Consider the following 15,021-nt stretch of genomic DNA (forward strand, 5'->3'; position numbering starts at 1 on the left):
AACATGCTGTCCTTTCAGGAACCTGGAGTGTTTGGGCCAAACAACAGGTGTCCTAGAGGAGATAGCTTGGCAGGTATTTCCCTGAAACAATGAACAGCAGCAGGAGCAGCCCCATTCCCCACAGCATCCTCGGGGCACACTGAGCAGGCTGAGCAGGACACCAGGATCACTCACCTGGCACACACAGCTGGCACCTCTCCCCGTCCTGGGATGTCCCACAGCTCCCGGCTGCCCTTCTGCAGCTGTTTCTGAGCCAAGCCCCACACCACTGAGATGGGATCCTGATACACAGAGATCCTGCAGCTCAGTGAGAGGGAACTGTGACTCCACAGGGATTTTCATGGCCTCCTCACCCTTATGGAGACCAACACCTCAGTATCTGGACTGAAACCCAGCTGGGTGGCTCTGGGTCTTCAGGAGCAATGCCAGCCTGAGGGTCAGTGCTCATACCAGAGCATGCAGCCACCCGGCAGTGGTGTCAGGGCATGCACAGCACAGACCTGACCAGCAAGGAAAAACCAAACCCACTGTCCAGGAGAGGACTTCAATCTTTCATGGAAAATGTTCATCCATCAAACAGAAATTTTTTGATGGGCAAAAGCTTTTCTGGTACTTTTGGTACTTGATGTTTGTTTGAAGGCATTAGCTCCTGGCAGAGCGTGGCAGCAGGAGCAGCAGAGGGGAGCAGCAGCTCTCCTGTACCTGCTGACAGGGAAATGCCTGAGCAGATGTTGCCATAAGCTGCTGTGAAACCCTGGATGCTGTCCACTTCACCCACAAGGGCTCTTGGAAGCATCTTTGCAAGTACTTCTTGTAATGGATGCCCATCAGCAGTGATGGGCTCTGCTGAGGGAGGGACGGATCAGGAGCAGCCCTAGGAGAAGGAGTTCCGTGGGTGCTGGTGGTTAAGAACTCACCCTGCCCTGACCATGTGTGCTGGGACCCAGAAACCCCCTTGTACTGGCCTGACCCCCAGTGTGGGCAGCAGGGGAGGGGGATTCTGTCCCTCTGCCCTGCTCAGGTGAGACCCCACCTGCAGAGCTGCCTCTGCACCTGACGCCCAGCACAGGAAGGATGTGGAGCTGCTGGAGCCAGACCACAAACATAACCAGAGGTCTGGAGCACCTCTGCTACAAGGAAAGCTGGCAGAGCTGGAATTGTTCAGCCTGGAGGAGAGAGGGCTTTGGGGAGACCTTAGAGCCCCTTCCAGAGCCTAAAGGGAATTTACATGAAAGATGGGGACAGATTTTTAGCAGTGCCTGTAATGACAGGACAAGGGATGATGAGTTTAAAGTAAAAGCAGCAGACTGAGACTACATATAAGGAAAAAACAGCACACAATGAGGGTGGGGATGCCCTGGCACAGGTGCCCAGAGCAGCTGTGCCTGCCCCTGGATCCCTGGCAGTGCCCAAGGCTGGACACTGGGTCTGGGAGCAGCCTGGGACAATGGAAGGTGTCCCTGCCCATGGCAGGGGGTTGGATTAGATGGCCTTTACAGGTCCCTACCATCCCAAACCATGCTGTGGTTCCACGATTGCACCTCTTGTGTGTCTGGTGGCACAGTCGCACACTGTGCAGCTCCAAGATGAGGCAGGGCTGGTCCCTGCCCAGGCCACCCCAGCCCACCAGGTGTGATCTGCTCCTGCCCTGAGGGTCAGCACATCCCTGTCCTCCCAGGCAGGGAGAAGAAAACTGAGCTTGTTCTTGACAAACGTGGCTCTGAGCTGCACCAGAAGACTCTCCTGGCACGACTGAGCGTCTCTGCAGCAAAGGTTTTGAAGGTCAGCCAGTTCTGGTGAGACATGAGGACAGAACAGTAACTCACCTATTTTCCACAGAGCTTCTAAAGATGTTCTTGGAGATACAGCCAGGGAAACAGCTGAGCCCAAGGACCAGGGTTAAAGCTCCTGTGGCACTCTGTGCTCCCACCACACTGGCTGTGCATGTACAAAGAACAAAATTCTGGGAAAAAGAAAATTTGAAAAAGGGAAACAGAAAAAAAACCCCAACAGTGTGGCCATCTTGTCTCATCAGCCTGTGATATCTGGCTGGGTTTTGAGGAGATGAGCTGCACTCACAGGGCCAGCCCCAAGTGCCAGACACACATCGCTGCTGCACAAGGGTCACGGCACAGCTGGGGACAAGCTGGCCTAGGAGGGTCCAGAACAGAGCCCTGCCCCTGGCCAGGGTGCTGTGTGTGCCTGCTGCACAGGAAACACTGCCACAGCCCTGTGTGACACTGTGTGACACTGCCAGGCATCACTAATGGCACTGAGGTCCCTGCAGACCAGTTTATCCTCCCTCCCTCGGCTCCCATCTGGTCACTGCCAGGGCCAGAGGCTGAGCTGATTCTGCACCACTGGGTGGCCAGGCTGCTCCTCTGGCTTTCCCTGGCTCACAAGGAGAACCTGTGCTGTGCCCAAAACCTGTGGTGTTCACCACTCCTGTGTAATACTGGGCAAAGAATACTCACCAGCATCACAGCCCCCAGAAAAAAAATCATTAAAAAAAGCACAGCTGCTTTTTAGTTCTATTTGAGACCCAGGTTTTTGCCCATAAACAGACAAACAGAAAAAAACAAACAAAGAAACCCAAAAAACAAAAACAAGCCACAAAAAACCCCAACAAAAAAAACCCAAAACAAGCAAACAAACCCCACAATTAAAAAAAATTAAAAAACTAAAAAACCCACACAAACAAAAAGAAGCACAAAATCAAAACCAACCAACAACCACCCCCATGCTCCATCCAGCTGCTGTAAAACAAGAACTGTCAGAGAGAGAATTTGGCCCTTGTCAGCCCAGGGAAGGCAGGAGAGATTCTGCACCTGCACGTCACCACTCTCCTCTCTCAGCTGACAGTGGTGAAGTTTTACACAAACACACTCTGGCTCCCAAGGAGCAGGATTAGATTTAAAATACGAGTTTCTGGGCATGCAAAGACTTCAGGCGCCAAACAAAAAATGGTTTCTGCAAAGGCCGCACATCCCCGGCTGGTTGGGGCACGAGGGGAGAAACAAGAATAGCTTTGTGCATGGTGCATTACACACAAACTGAAGGAAATGATAAACAGAACATTCAAGGTGGAAAGGAGGAAAATCAATACTTCCCTCTTGAATAGCTTTCTCTCCTAAAAATAGACTGGTGTGGAAGTGTGTGAAGACTTTCCTCCCTCCAGCTCCGTCTCCCTGGACAAGAGCTGCCGGCACAGAAGGAATGTTTCCTTCTGCTTCCCTGACTTACAGCTCCTTTTCAGGGGGAAGAAAAGAGCTGCCTCCCAGCCTGTGCATGGACCCTCCTCCCCATCCCCTGCACACACAACCCCAGAGTCAAGCAGCCTGCCCTCTGAGCAGCACTGTCATGTCACTGGCAAACTGCACAACAGGGGAAAAAATAGCAACAAAACCCCCCCAAAAGGTTCTGTGCAGAGCTCCACATATTGTCAGTGATCTCTGTGTCCTGCTGCAGGTCTGGAACCAGCCAAAGTGCCTGTGGAGCTCAGCACTCTGGAGGATTCCCATGGCCTTCCTGGGACTCTCCACAGAGGGAAAAACTCAAGTTCAGGGCAGGCACCTCAGCAGGTTCCTCCACATCTGCCAGGTGAGGTGAGCTTGACATGCGCTGGGAAACAAATTTGGCATGACAAATTTGGGCAAGTGTCAGGAAATGAAGAACAAGACAAAAGGGAAAATCCCTGCACTTTGGCAATATTGATTCAGGAGTGTCATGACACATACAGAGCCATATCAGAAGAGCCCAGAGCTTCTCTCCAGCTCTAGAAAGACAGGCTTTCCACAAGGACAGAGAGCCAGAGCACTGAACAGCATGAAGCAGCTGTTTGACGGCAGATTGCTCAGCAAGAATTTAGAGGGTATTTCACTAAACCTTACAGGAGTGAAACCCAGGATAAATTACACAGCCACACACGTGGAATCCTGTGCCATTTGCCTGCTCCTGATGGCTGAACCGGAGAGGCAGAGAGATCACGGGCTGAGCAGAGGATTTGCCATGTCCTTGCTATCCCTCACTGCCCTTGCCTTGCCCTTCCCAGCCAGTCTGGCCCCAGAGGTTTCTCATCAGTCTGGCCAGGTCAGTCCACAGATGGGGGAAACCAGGCAAAAGTCTCTCTAGCCAATGTCAGCTGGAATTGAAGAAGGGAGAAATAAATGCTGCCTACAGACTTGCAGAATTATTTTCTTTTCCAGCTTGGATTTTTCTCAGCTCTCCAAACATCTGTCTCTCTGCCTTGCTGCGGAGAAACCCACATGGGAGCAAGAACAGAAGCACAGAAAGAGATAAAGTGAAGGAAATGGTTCACTGAGGGCTTCCTATGCTACATGATTGTCATTTCCATCTCTAAATCTGCAGAATCTCCTGGGCCAGCAAGCCTGCTCTTCTGGAACAGGAACTCCATGTCTCATGGAGATCTAATGTTTCCCATTTTGGAGCCCCTTTAGACCACTTAGACTCATCTCACACATCCCACCAGCAGCTTAGGGCTCACACAAACCTGCCTGGAAGGAGAAACTTCAGGAAGCTTCCCAGGGCTGGAGCAAACACACCTGCAACAAGGAGCCACAAGAAGCTGTGAGACTGAGAGTAAAAACACGCGGTGCTTGGGAGATGCAGCTCAGCAAACACATTCAGAACAGGTTACCTGGGCAGGAGCTGGCAGGTGAGTTTCCAGTGCTCCGAGAGCCAGGTGAGCACGCACAAATGGAGCAAACCTGAATGTTTTGGGCAGCGGTACAAACCTCAAACAGCCGCCAGAGAGCAGGCACTGCCCGTGTGCTGTCCTCTGGAGCTCCGTGCCCCAGGTGCCCCGCGGGACCTCCGGGGACGGAGGTGCGCACATCCCTGACATCCACGTGTTGAAGGCACTCTGCCTCCTGCTCCCCCCAGATCAGGCGAAAGATCTCTCACAATATTTTCCCCATTCCGGTTAAGAAGCCAAAATCACTGGCTGTGAATTCAACAGCTGAGAAATGTGGGGAGGTTTTTAGTTCGCTAATTTTTGTTGTGGGGAGCGGGGCGCACGTGTACGGCTTCCTCGCAGCGACAAGGAAACTAGCCCCCGGAGTTTGGGGCAAGATGGGACAGAAAGCGCTAAATCATCACCCCAAGGCGCAGAGAGGGGGACGGAGCCCGCGCCCCGAACGGGAGATCCCCGCTGGGAGCGGGACCGGCGGCGGCACCGGCGCCTCCCGCAGCCGGGACCGACGGCTCGGACCGACGGCTCGGAGCGCTCTGGCTGCGAGCCCCGGCGGGACCCGCCCCGCCCGGAGAAGCCCCGCGCCCTTCCCGAGCGATCCCCGTTACCTGCGGCCGGCAGCGCAGCGCTGAGCGCCGGCGGGGCACGGGCGGCATCTCAATGACAACCCCCGGGGCCCGCCCCCGGGAGCCGCCCCCGGGCCCGCCCCGCAGCCCGCATCCCCATCCCTCATCCCGCCCCCGCCTGGGCTCGGCCCCGCAGCCCCACTGCGCCTGGAGACACCGGCACCGGCACCCGCAGCCGGGCCGGGCGCTGCCCCACGGGCACGCCGGACAGACAGCCCCGCTCGGGACAGCGCTGGGAGTGGGGCTGGATGGGGCAGGACACACAGCGCTGACCCCTGTGCCCACAGCCCTTCCACTGCTGGCCCCTCAGCCTCCCCCCTTTGCTCTCCCCAAACCCCAGCGATCCCTGCATCCTCCCCGGACGTCCTGCAACGAGCCCTGTGCAATCCTGAGTGCTTGTGGGCTCACATTTTCTCTTGTCTCTGTCCCTCCCTGTCCTGGATTACACATAAACGTGCTCATGGCATGTCCTGACCCGAGCTGATGCTCCTCGGGGTGTGCAGGGGTTGACCCCTATTGACAATGTCACCCCTGGAGCGAGGGGCTGTGCACGGGATGTCCCTTGCTCCGAGTCCCTGGTTTGTGTTCCCGGCTCTCTCCGTGCCCCTTGGCTCCCCTGGGCTCCCCGGGGCAGGGCTGGTGGGAGCGGGCAAGGCTTAGGGTGTTATTTGGGAGTCATTTGGGAGGGTGTTCTATAGGGAGCCGCGTTCCCCCCGTGCTCCCGGCGCTCCGGGCGGTGCCAAGGACACGGAGAGCCGGACACTGCCCGGCCCTGCGTGACCGCGGGCACGGGAACCCACATCCCCAGTGTCAGCTCTTCCATCCATCCTGCCCTGGAAGCGGCCCTGGCCGCCAAGGTGCCCTGCTCGCTGTGCCCCCGCAGTGAGCGCAGCGCCGGGCAGCGCGCGCCGAGCTGCCCGCCCCGGGGCATCGATCGGCCCCGGTCTGTGCCTCCCTGCCTTCGCCCCTCCACTCCCCCGCTGCATTTCTGCACTCTGAGTCCTCCACTGCCCGGCCTGCTCTCTCTGCCCCTTTTCCAGGAACTGTTCCTCTCCCAAAACAGCTCTGCCACAGAAAATGGGGTTATTTTTCTCTTCTGCTGACGTGAGAACTAAGTTTGGCACCTTTCACAAACAATACTGCCCTGTGGTCACTGAAATTGACAAAAAAATGAGCTTGGGGCCTGACATCTGAAATTAATGTAACATTAAACAGTGCTCAGAAAAGGGCTTTGCATCAGTTGCTGATTCATGCAGCTTCCCTGGGCAACGTGCATCACATCTCTGTTCCCACGTAGCCCTGGGTGATGTTTTCAAAGCAATCCACACAGGAAGCAGATGCTTAATTAAAAAATGAATAAAGCCCTGGTTGTTTATCCCGAGGATGAATACTGGTACCCACTAGCAGGACACATCTGAAGTTCATGCTGACCTGTGAAACGTGAGATTTGGGCCTGTGTGGGGTGGAGGTGAGCACATGTTTTTTTTCCCTCTGAGTAGTTACAGTTCCAGAAGCGTGAGGAACAATAACTCAAAAAAGTTGCAGGACATTTTGTCTCCAAACAGCATCCATCATCACTCACATTTGGATCTGTCACAGCTGACCTGTGAAAGCCTTCTGTCCTGAGAAACATTTCAGAACTACTTGGAAAGTTACAGCTTGTGGCTGCTGGCATGCCAAGCTATGTCCATGAAGGAAAAAACCTCTGGGAGCTCTCCCATTTGTGAGCTGAGCCCATGAACCCACTCAGCTCCACGTCCTGTGATCCAGATGATGCCTCTGGAATGACCTGGAAAACCCTGAAGAAGTTTAGGTAAGGTCTTGTGGAGGGGGAAATCCCTTCACATTTCACAGCAGAAAAGCAGGCCTTTCAAAGGCTCAGTCAGCCCCTCTGGGAGCTCCTCATGCAGACGTGTCAGGGCTCCTTGGCCATGTTCCAGCGCCTCTGTGCCCAGGGTTTTGCCTGCAGGAGGCCTGAGGAGCAGCTCCAGCTCCAGGCACTCTGCCTGTGCTGCCACAGGGTGAGGCTGCAGACAGGGAACACCTTCACCCTCCTCCGCTCTGCTTCATGCCTGAATGATTCTGATTCTCTTCATCGTAAAGGTCAGCACATGGAACATGTTGAAGGCAGCAGAAGTCACGGTCACCCTTGCTGCTGATGCAGAAGGTGTTGTGGTTATAGGTCACAGTTTTTGCGGGCTCACATTTTCTCTTGTCTCTGTACCCCCCGTCCTGGATTACGCATAAATGGGTGACATTTCCCTCGAGGCTTTGACATCGCTTTACAGCATCTTCTTGGATTTCCCACTGAAGCTTCTGGGGTAGCTTCACCACCTGAGGGTTCACGGCAGTGGGTGCAGCTCCACAAGTGACAGGGCCACATTCACCTCTCCCAGGAGAAGAGGAAATAGCAGGAAGAGAAATTTCCCCTCGGAGTGCCAGGAGTGCTGAGGAACCCTGCAGCCTTGGGGTGATGACACAGCCCCCAAGTCCCAGACCACAGCAGGACAGGGCTGTCTGAGGGGTGGCAAAACCTACCTGGGGTGTTGAGAACACCCCTGGGATGCCCCGATTGAGAGCTTAGGGGTGAATTCAAACTCTCTGGCCGCAGGGAAGCCTGCTGGGGCGCATTCCAAAATGGCTGGTCCAATGACATGACTTTCACTCCTGGCCCTCGAGAGATCAGAGGCTGGGAACACTGACTTTGGTGATGAAAAGTTCCTCTGAACACACCAGGAGAGCCCCAAGCCTCGGGGAAACTCCCATGAGACCCCCAGAGCCGTGAGCCTCCATCCAGTACCTCCCAGTCCCAGGGGAGCTCAGCCCCACAGAAGCAGTGTCACAGCCAGGGGTACAGGACGTGCCGTGGGGTACAGAGGAAGAACATTCAGGATTGCACAGGGCTCCTTACAGGACACCTAGGGAGGAACTGAGTGCAGGAAAACTGGGGCACCGATGGGGTTTGGGGAGAGCAAAGGCAGGGAGGGGCCAGCAGTGGAAGGGCTGTGGGCACAGGGATGCTGGTGCACAGTGCCCTGTGTGGGGTCAGCGCTGTGTGTGCTGCCCCATCCAGCCCCACTCCCGGGTGGGGCTCTCCGTGTTTCCAAGCTGGTCTCAGCACAGAAAGGGGAGCAGGGCTGCTGGCACTGCTGCCTGTGTGAGCACCCAGGCTGTGCTGGTGTTGTGGCCAGATGTGCACACACCTGGGTCCTGTGCTGGGCTTGTGTGGCCAGCTTTGGCGAGCAGGGGGGGCTGCAGGGGTGGCTTCTGTGAGAAGCTGCTGGAAGCTTCCCCCGTGTCCCACGGGCTCCAGGGCAGAGCCACTGCTGGCCAGGGCTGAGCCCAGCAGCGGCACCTTTGGGATGACAGAGCTAAGAGGAAGTTAATTCACAGGGGCCATTGTAGCCAGAGAAGTGTGAGTACATGTGAGAGACACAGCCCTGGTGACCCCCACATCAGTGCAGAAGGAGGGGAGGTGCTCCAGGTGCTGGAGTGAGATTTGCCAGCAGCCTGTGGAGGCCCACAGGAGGGCACAGACCCACCTGCAGTCCTGGAGGACCCCATGCTGGAGCACAGGGATGCCCAGAGGAGGCCGTGGTCCTGATGAGTCTGTTTTGCCCATGCAGTATTTACTGAGCAATCTCTGCCTGACCTTATCTCAGCCCACCAGCCTGTTGTTTTATCTCCTCTCTCCTGCCTGTCTGAGTTGGGGAGCGACAGAGTGGCTTTGGGGACACACAGCACCCTGCCAGTGTCAGCCCCTGTGTGCAGGACCCCTGTGAGCTGAGGCTCAGCCTGGCTCCTTGCACCTCCTGGGCTGGATCCCCCATCCTGGGCAGTCCAGCAGCCTGGCAGGAGCAAAGGAGAAGGCAGGAGCACTGTCATAGCCCCTCCATGCTACCCTGGGGTGCTGTGCCGGCCTCCTTCCAGCCGTGGGGAGCAGCTGCCACGGGTACAGAGCCATGGTGGCCCGAGTGGGGCGCATGGCAGGGACAGGAGGAGCAGGAGAGCTCCGTGGTTTCCCATGTCACACACGGGTGCTGCTGAGCCCCGGTGTCCAGACAGGTGGAGAGGCTGTGGGCAGAGCCAGAGCTGTCAGCGAGTCCTGTCCTGCTGCTCCTTCTCCTCTCCAGCAGCAGGGACCGTCCTGTGCCCAGCAGGGACCGTGCCCCAACACCTCCCTGGGAAGCCGGGAGGCAGCTGCAGGCTGGCAGGAGCGGCCAGCTCCGGTGTGACCTGCCCTGGGGATGGCAGGAGGATGAGCTGCACCTCACCGGGCAGACAGAGGAGGCCTCTCCGTGGGCACGAAGCCAGGTGCTGCCATTAGTGCTGTACCAGTATTGATTCCTTGGCTGTGGCAGCAGCACCAAGGCTCCAGCACCACCTGCTTTGCCTCTCTGTGGTGCTTCTGCCAGGCTGCCCAGGCCCTCTGGAACGCCTTTGTTGGCATCTCTGACAAACAGCCTGGGCTGCTCCGAGGACTGGAGGTGCCTGGTGCTCCTCCACATCTCACCAGTGGATGCCAAGGGGCCAGGCCAGGCTAACGCTGCCTTTTCCAGGAGGAAGGCATGCTGTCCTTCCAGCTGCCCAATGAGCCACCTCCACCATGCAGGAGCAGCCTGGAGAAACACCACTGGACAGTGCCTGGAGGGCCACTCCACAGAGTGTTTTCATCTAGGAAAATCAGTCCACCTTGGTGAGTTCCTTGGTCCTAGAAACCTGACTGGAGCCCCAAAAAGAATTATCAGGGAAGTTTTAATTTCTGTGAGCTATTTCTTTCCTTCTTGCACCAGCTATGTCTTACCATAGCTCCAGGACCTCATGGGAGTGGGGGAACACAGTGGGGAGAGAAGCCTGAGTTTCAGGAGGAGTGTCTGGGCTGTGCCAGACTCCCAGGCAGCTCTGCCCAGCCATCCCCTCTCATCTGCACCTGACCCAGCATGTCACCTGCAGGCTCCATTCCTTGGCTAGTGGAGCTTGTTTCCACCTAGATCCCACAGTGTTCCAGAAAGATTACCCACAGCAATGGCAAGAAGCAGCCATAACCAACGCTGGTTTTGCCCTTGGGGTGAGGAGACAGTCAGACTGTGCCTGTCCTCCATACCTGGAATACTCCTTAACTCACGTGGCTCTGAGCAGCTGGTGTGTGGAGTGAACTTGCGAGGCTGGTCTGCAAACCAATGGAAATCCATGTTCTGTGTCACCTAGTCACTCTGCTCTCAGATAGAAAAAGGTGACCCTGCTTCTAAGCAATGGCAGTGCAGTGTGTGACAGAGAGCAGCACACACTGCACTGCTGGGCCTTCAGCCCATTCCCTGATGTCCTCAGGGGTGGCAGTGCTCCTGCCTCCCCACACTCCCACTGGGACAGCAGGTGTGATGTGTGTCCTGCTGGTGCCTGAGGAAGAGCTGTTTGCACACCTCGTGGGCTCATACAATAGTTATTCTTCAAAACCCACTGTCCTATGGAACCACACAATGCTCATTCTGTAGGATCACGTCAAACATTAACCAAGGGGAACAGGAGAGTCACCAGCCCAGTTATGCCAGCTCAGCTCCGAGTTTGGAAAGTAACACCAGTTCCTCAAGTGCTCAGCTGCTTCTCGGGGGTCTGTGACCACCCAGAGACCCCTGGGATGGAAGAATCCATAAGCAACGGGAAGGGAACATAAGCTAATGACTTTGGGGAAATGACTATCCTAGGTATGCCTATTCTAGGAAAATAAATTAATATGTCTGTAAAACACAGAATCTAAACAGGAGCTTTTTCTGTGCTCAACATACACGGTATTTAAGAGACGTCCCCTCATGCATCTAACCAATAAAGAATGTCAGGTTCTTAATGCTCCATTGTTATTAGGGATTTGATCAACTGATTTTGGTACCATCATGGCCAAAACAGCTGTGGTTTAATGCTGCATCAGTGGTGATCACACACAGGGCTGCTTGGCTGCTTCCTCCTCACAGCACTGGCACAACATTTGCACATCTCTGCAATCCCTTTTCGCATTCCTTGACCCTCCTTCCAATCCTTCTATTTCCTTTGTCTGCTCAGTCTCCTCCCAGGGGAACAGCCTATTGCTATCATTTGGGTTTTTTTTTTTAAGATCTGTGTATAATTCATTATTTCTGACAGCTTTACCTTGGTATAATCTCTCATTATGTGCTACAACTGACAGAGTTGCTCAGAAGTTCTGGCCTTGCCCCTGGAGGCCTGCAGTGCCTCTCTCCAGCTACCTGTGCAGTCTGGGCTCTGTTCACACCACTGTTCTGTAGCCACTTGGGAGGTCCAGCCACCCCTGTGGCAATGTCTGCACCTTTTGTCAGCTTCCCATGCTGTCACCTGCCACACACGTGTCGTGCCATGCTCTGGTCAGACACCCCAAGGCAGCACCCGGTCAGTGGGTCGAGATCTGCATGTAGCTCCAGGGAATGGAAGGTAATATTCTCCTGTAATTGCAACTACAGACATGGTATTAACTGTCCAAACTTTGGAGCTCAGAGGTTTGAGGGAATTCTGGAAAGCTGCCACAAACATCTCAAGGACAGCTCAGGACAGTGTCAAAGCCCAGAGCCGAGGCCTTCTCTCCCTTGCCAGTCACTTCACACCTGAAGTCTCCGGCCTATCCAGTGGGAACATCTCCCACAGGAAATGCTTCTCATCCCTCCATCTCACTACGGGACAAGCAGAATGGGCTGGTTCCAGTGGAACAGCTTGTGGCATGAGCTCCCCAGTCCCTGTCCTGGCAGAGCCTCACCTGCACTGCTCCTTAGCAGCACTTCTCTCCCCTCCCTGCTGCAGTCTCTGCTCAATACTGTGCCGCGTTTCACTCGGTTTTGCCCACATCTGCTCACATTCCTTCATCTCCTGCAGAGCAATACACAGGAAAACAGCCCCTCTCCTGCTTTTCCAGCAGGAAGCGAGGCTGGGAGGAACAGCAAGCACAAAACGCACGATGAGACTGGTTGGTTCTTTGCCAGAATGGGCTCGGAACCTGCCAGTCTGTTCCTGCTAGCAAAGCCTGGAGAGAGCCACCTGTCAGAGTAAATCATGGGGTTTCTGGAGCTGGCGCAGCCGTGGGTTGGTATCAGCAGGGGATCAGGGCAGCTGTGTTTTGCTTTCCCTTGGGACTCTGCTGGAAAGCTCTCGGGAGGGCAGTGCTACATCTTGTGTGACTGGGACAGGCTCCCGCTCTCTGGCTCTGGGATTGAACGTCCTGTGACTGCGGGGTGCTTTGGGAACGCTGCTCCTTGGCCACCTGGCTCAGGCCTGCAGCCAGGGAAGCTCAATTAGCCCTGTAATCACTGGCACAGTGGGAGCAGCTGCTCTGTAATTGCCTTTGCCTTGGGTCACAGGCAGTTTAACTGAGAGAAATCCCGCTCTCTACCGATCTGACTGGCTGCAGAGCCCAGGCATCTTGTGGGGATGCTGATGGAGCCACACGGCTCCGCCTGCTCCCCTGCCCCTCTCGGGCATCCCTAGAGCTTGTGTCCACCTCGAGCAGCATTCCTTGTGCTTGGAGTGCTGTCAGCACGCACAGCTGCACGGCTGGAGGGTGTCACAGCTGCCCTAGGAAAGGGTGTTCGTATTTGAGCTCTGGGCTCTTTGCAGCCTCAGAAAGGAGACTGCACCCCTGGGAGCGAGCGGGCAGCGAGCTCTCAGTGGTGTCCAGGCCAGGAAAGACAAATCCCCGCTGGCTGGAACTGCCAGGGCCGGCCAGCCCTCAGCGGTCTGGGCCTGGGGAGGTCAGCAGTGCCCGGCCAGAGGCATTTCCCTGCCAGAGGGATCTCCCTGCCGGTGGGCACGGGCCGAGACACAAGTTTCCCAATTGTCTCAGTAATCAGTGCTCTCCCTGCTGCTGGGTAACGAGTTCCCCGCTGCTCTCACACTAATTAGTGCCACGCTCAGTGTGTCTGTGGGGCGGGCGGGGGTTCCTGGGCTCGCCCTGCCCCGCTGCACTCGCCCGCTCCCTGCGCAGCTGCTGCGCCGTCCCGAGGGGTTCCCTCCTTACCCAGGGACCCGTGACAAACGTGGCCATCGGCCCTGCCTGGCAGGGAGATCCCTCTGGCAGGGAAATGCCTCTGGCCGGGCGCTGCTGACCTCCCCAGGCCCAGACCGCTGAGGGCTGGCCGGCCCTGGCAGTTCCAGCCAGCGGGGATTTGTCTTTCCTGGCCTGGACACCACTGAGAGCTCGCTGCCCGCTCGCTCCCAGGGGTGCAGTCTCCTTTCTGAGGCTGCAAAGAGCCCAGAGCTCGAGCAGCAGAGGGGTTTCTGGGCAGGTGTGACACCCTCCAGCCGTACAGCCCTGCCCGTGCCCGCAGAGGGCCCGTGAGACGAGTCGCTGCCCCGCGTCCATCGCTGTCCCTCGCCCCTGTCCCGCTCCCCTCACGCCCGGGCGGAAGCGGCGCTGCCCGCGCGCTCCGTGCGCATGCGTCCGCCGTGGTCATGTGACGCGAGCGCGCCAGGTCACGTGGTTCCGCCGCGCGTGGCCGCCAGCGGCGCCGGGGCCGGGTCGGGGTCGAGCTCCGGGTCGGGACCGATCGAGCTCCGTCCGGGATGTTCCGCATCGAGGGGCTGGGGCCCAAGATGGACCCGGAGGAGCTCCGGCGGAAGATGCGCCGCGATGTCCTCTCCTCCGTCCGCAACTTCCTCATCTACGTTGCCCTGCTGCGGATCAGTGAGTGAGCGGGTGTCCCGGCCCCGGGACGGGCTGGGCCCGAGCCCCGGGGTGTTCTGTGTGGAGCTGCGGGATGTGCCGGGGCACAGCGGGGGCGGTGTTTCGGCCGGGCTCGGGGTCAGATGCTGCCCAGCTCCCCGCTGGCTCGCTTCGACTCCGCGTTGTTTTCTTTCTCAGCTCCCTTCATCCTCAAGAAGCTGGACAGTATATGACCCCTCCGGGCCGGCGGACGAGCCCGCGGAACGAACTGCAGCTGCTCTCCCCCGGCGCTAATCAAACACGGTGTCAGAGGCAGACAGACAGCGCCAGATGGTTCCGAAACATCTCACCTCAGCATGTGCAGCCGGCAGCGACCCGGGGCTGGCAGCATGGGCAGGGCTACCTGTGCTCCCTGGCCGGGCAGTGCTGCATGCTGTGGTCAGGCAGTGACTCGTGCCAGAACGTTCCCTGTGCTGTGAACAAAGCCCCTCTCCATCCTGCACACACTGTCATGTGTGCTGCGGCTGCCCACTCACCCTCCTCTGCGTGCAACATCCAGTGTCCCCTGCACCCAGCTCACCAACAGTTTGATTTGAAATAAATGGAAGAGCAGTTGTGTCACTGGGCCCTGGTCGCACCTCATTTTTAATAATCACGAGGTAAGGTGGAGTTGGCTGGGATGATTTCCCTGGCTGCTGCCTGGAAGGGACGGGAGGCAGAGCAGAGGAGCGCTGGCTGCAGGCAGGGATGTGCTTTCCCGGGGCAGGGAGTCACAGAGCAGTAGCAGGGCAGGGCAGCTCACTGCCTCCCAGCCAGGAGTTCCCCAGGAATGCCGGGATCTGCCCTTGGCTCAGCCGGTGGGGCAGCAGCCCTGGGGCAGGGGGGCCTGGAAGTGCAACTCAAGTTTGGGAACTGGGGCTTAATTTGGGAACATAACCGCGTCACTTGGAGACTCCCTGCCTGGAGCCTCAGGTGCCTGTTGCATCCAGGGAAATTATTCATTGCAGTGGCTCTGGATTCCCCTAGGA

General features: G+C 57.0%; 1 protein-coding gene across 1 annotated transcript; it reads left to right on the plus strand.

Moving 5' to 3' along the window:
- Window positions 1-13,812: 13,812 nt before the first annotated feature.
- On the plus strand, window positions 13,813-14,614 carry TOMM5 (translocase of outer mitochondrial membrane 5). The gene is made up of 2 exons (XM_058826824.1): window positions 13,813-14,014; window positions 14,192-14,614. The coding sequence occupies exons 1-2, from the start codon at window positions 13,894-13,896 to the stop codon at window positions 14,224-14,226; spliced, it is 156 nt and encodes a 51-aa protein (XP_058682807.1). The 5' UTR covers window positions 13,813-13,893; the 3' UTR covers window positions 14,227-14,614.
- Window positions 14,615-15,021: the final 407 nt, after the last annotated feature.

The sequence above is a fragment of the Poecile atricapillus genome, chromosome Z (genome assembly GCF_030490865.1).
Source record: "Poecile atricapillus isolate bPoeAtr1 chromosome Z, bPoeAtr1.hap1, whole genome shotgun sequence".
Taxonomy (NCBI): Eukaryota; Metazoa; Chordata; class Aves; order Passeriformes; family Paridae; genus Poecile; species Poecile atricapillus.

Excerpts from the sequence above, each read along its gene's own strand:
- TOMM5 (XM_058826824.1), top strand. The coding sequence starts at position 13,894 with ATGTTCCGCATCGAGGGGCTGGGGCCCAAGATGGACCCGGAGGAGCTC. Across the intron at positions 14,015-14,191 it reads CGTTGCCCTGCTGCGGATCA|CTCCCTTCATCCTCAAGAAG; the intron begins GTGAGTGAGCGG and ends TTTCTTTCTCAG.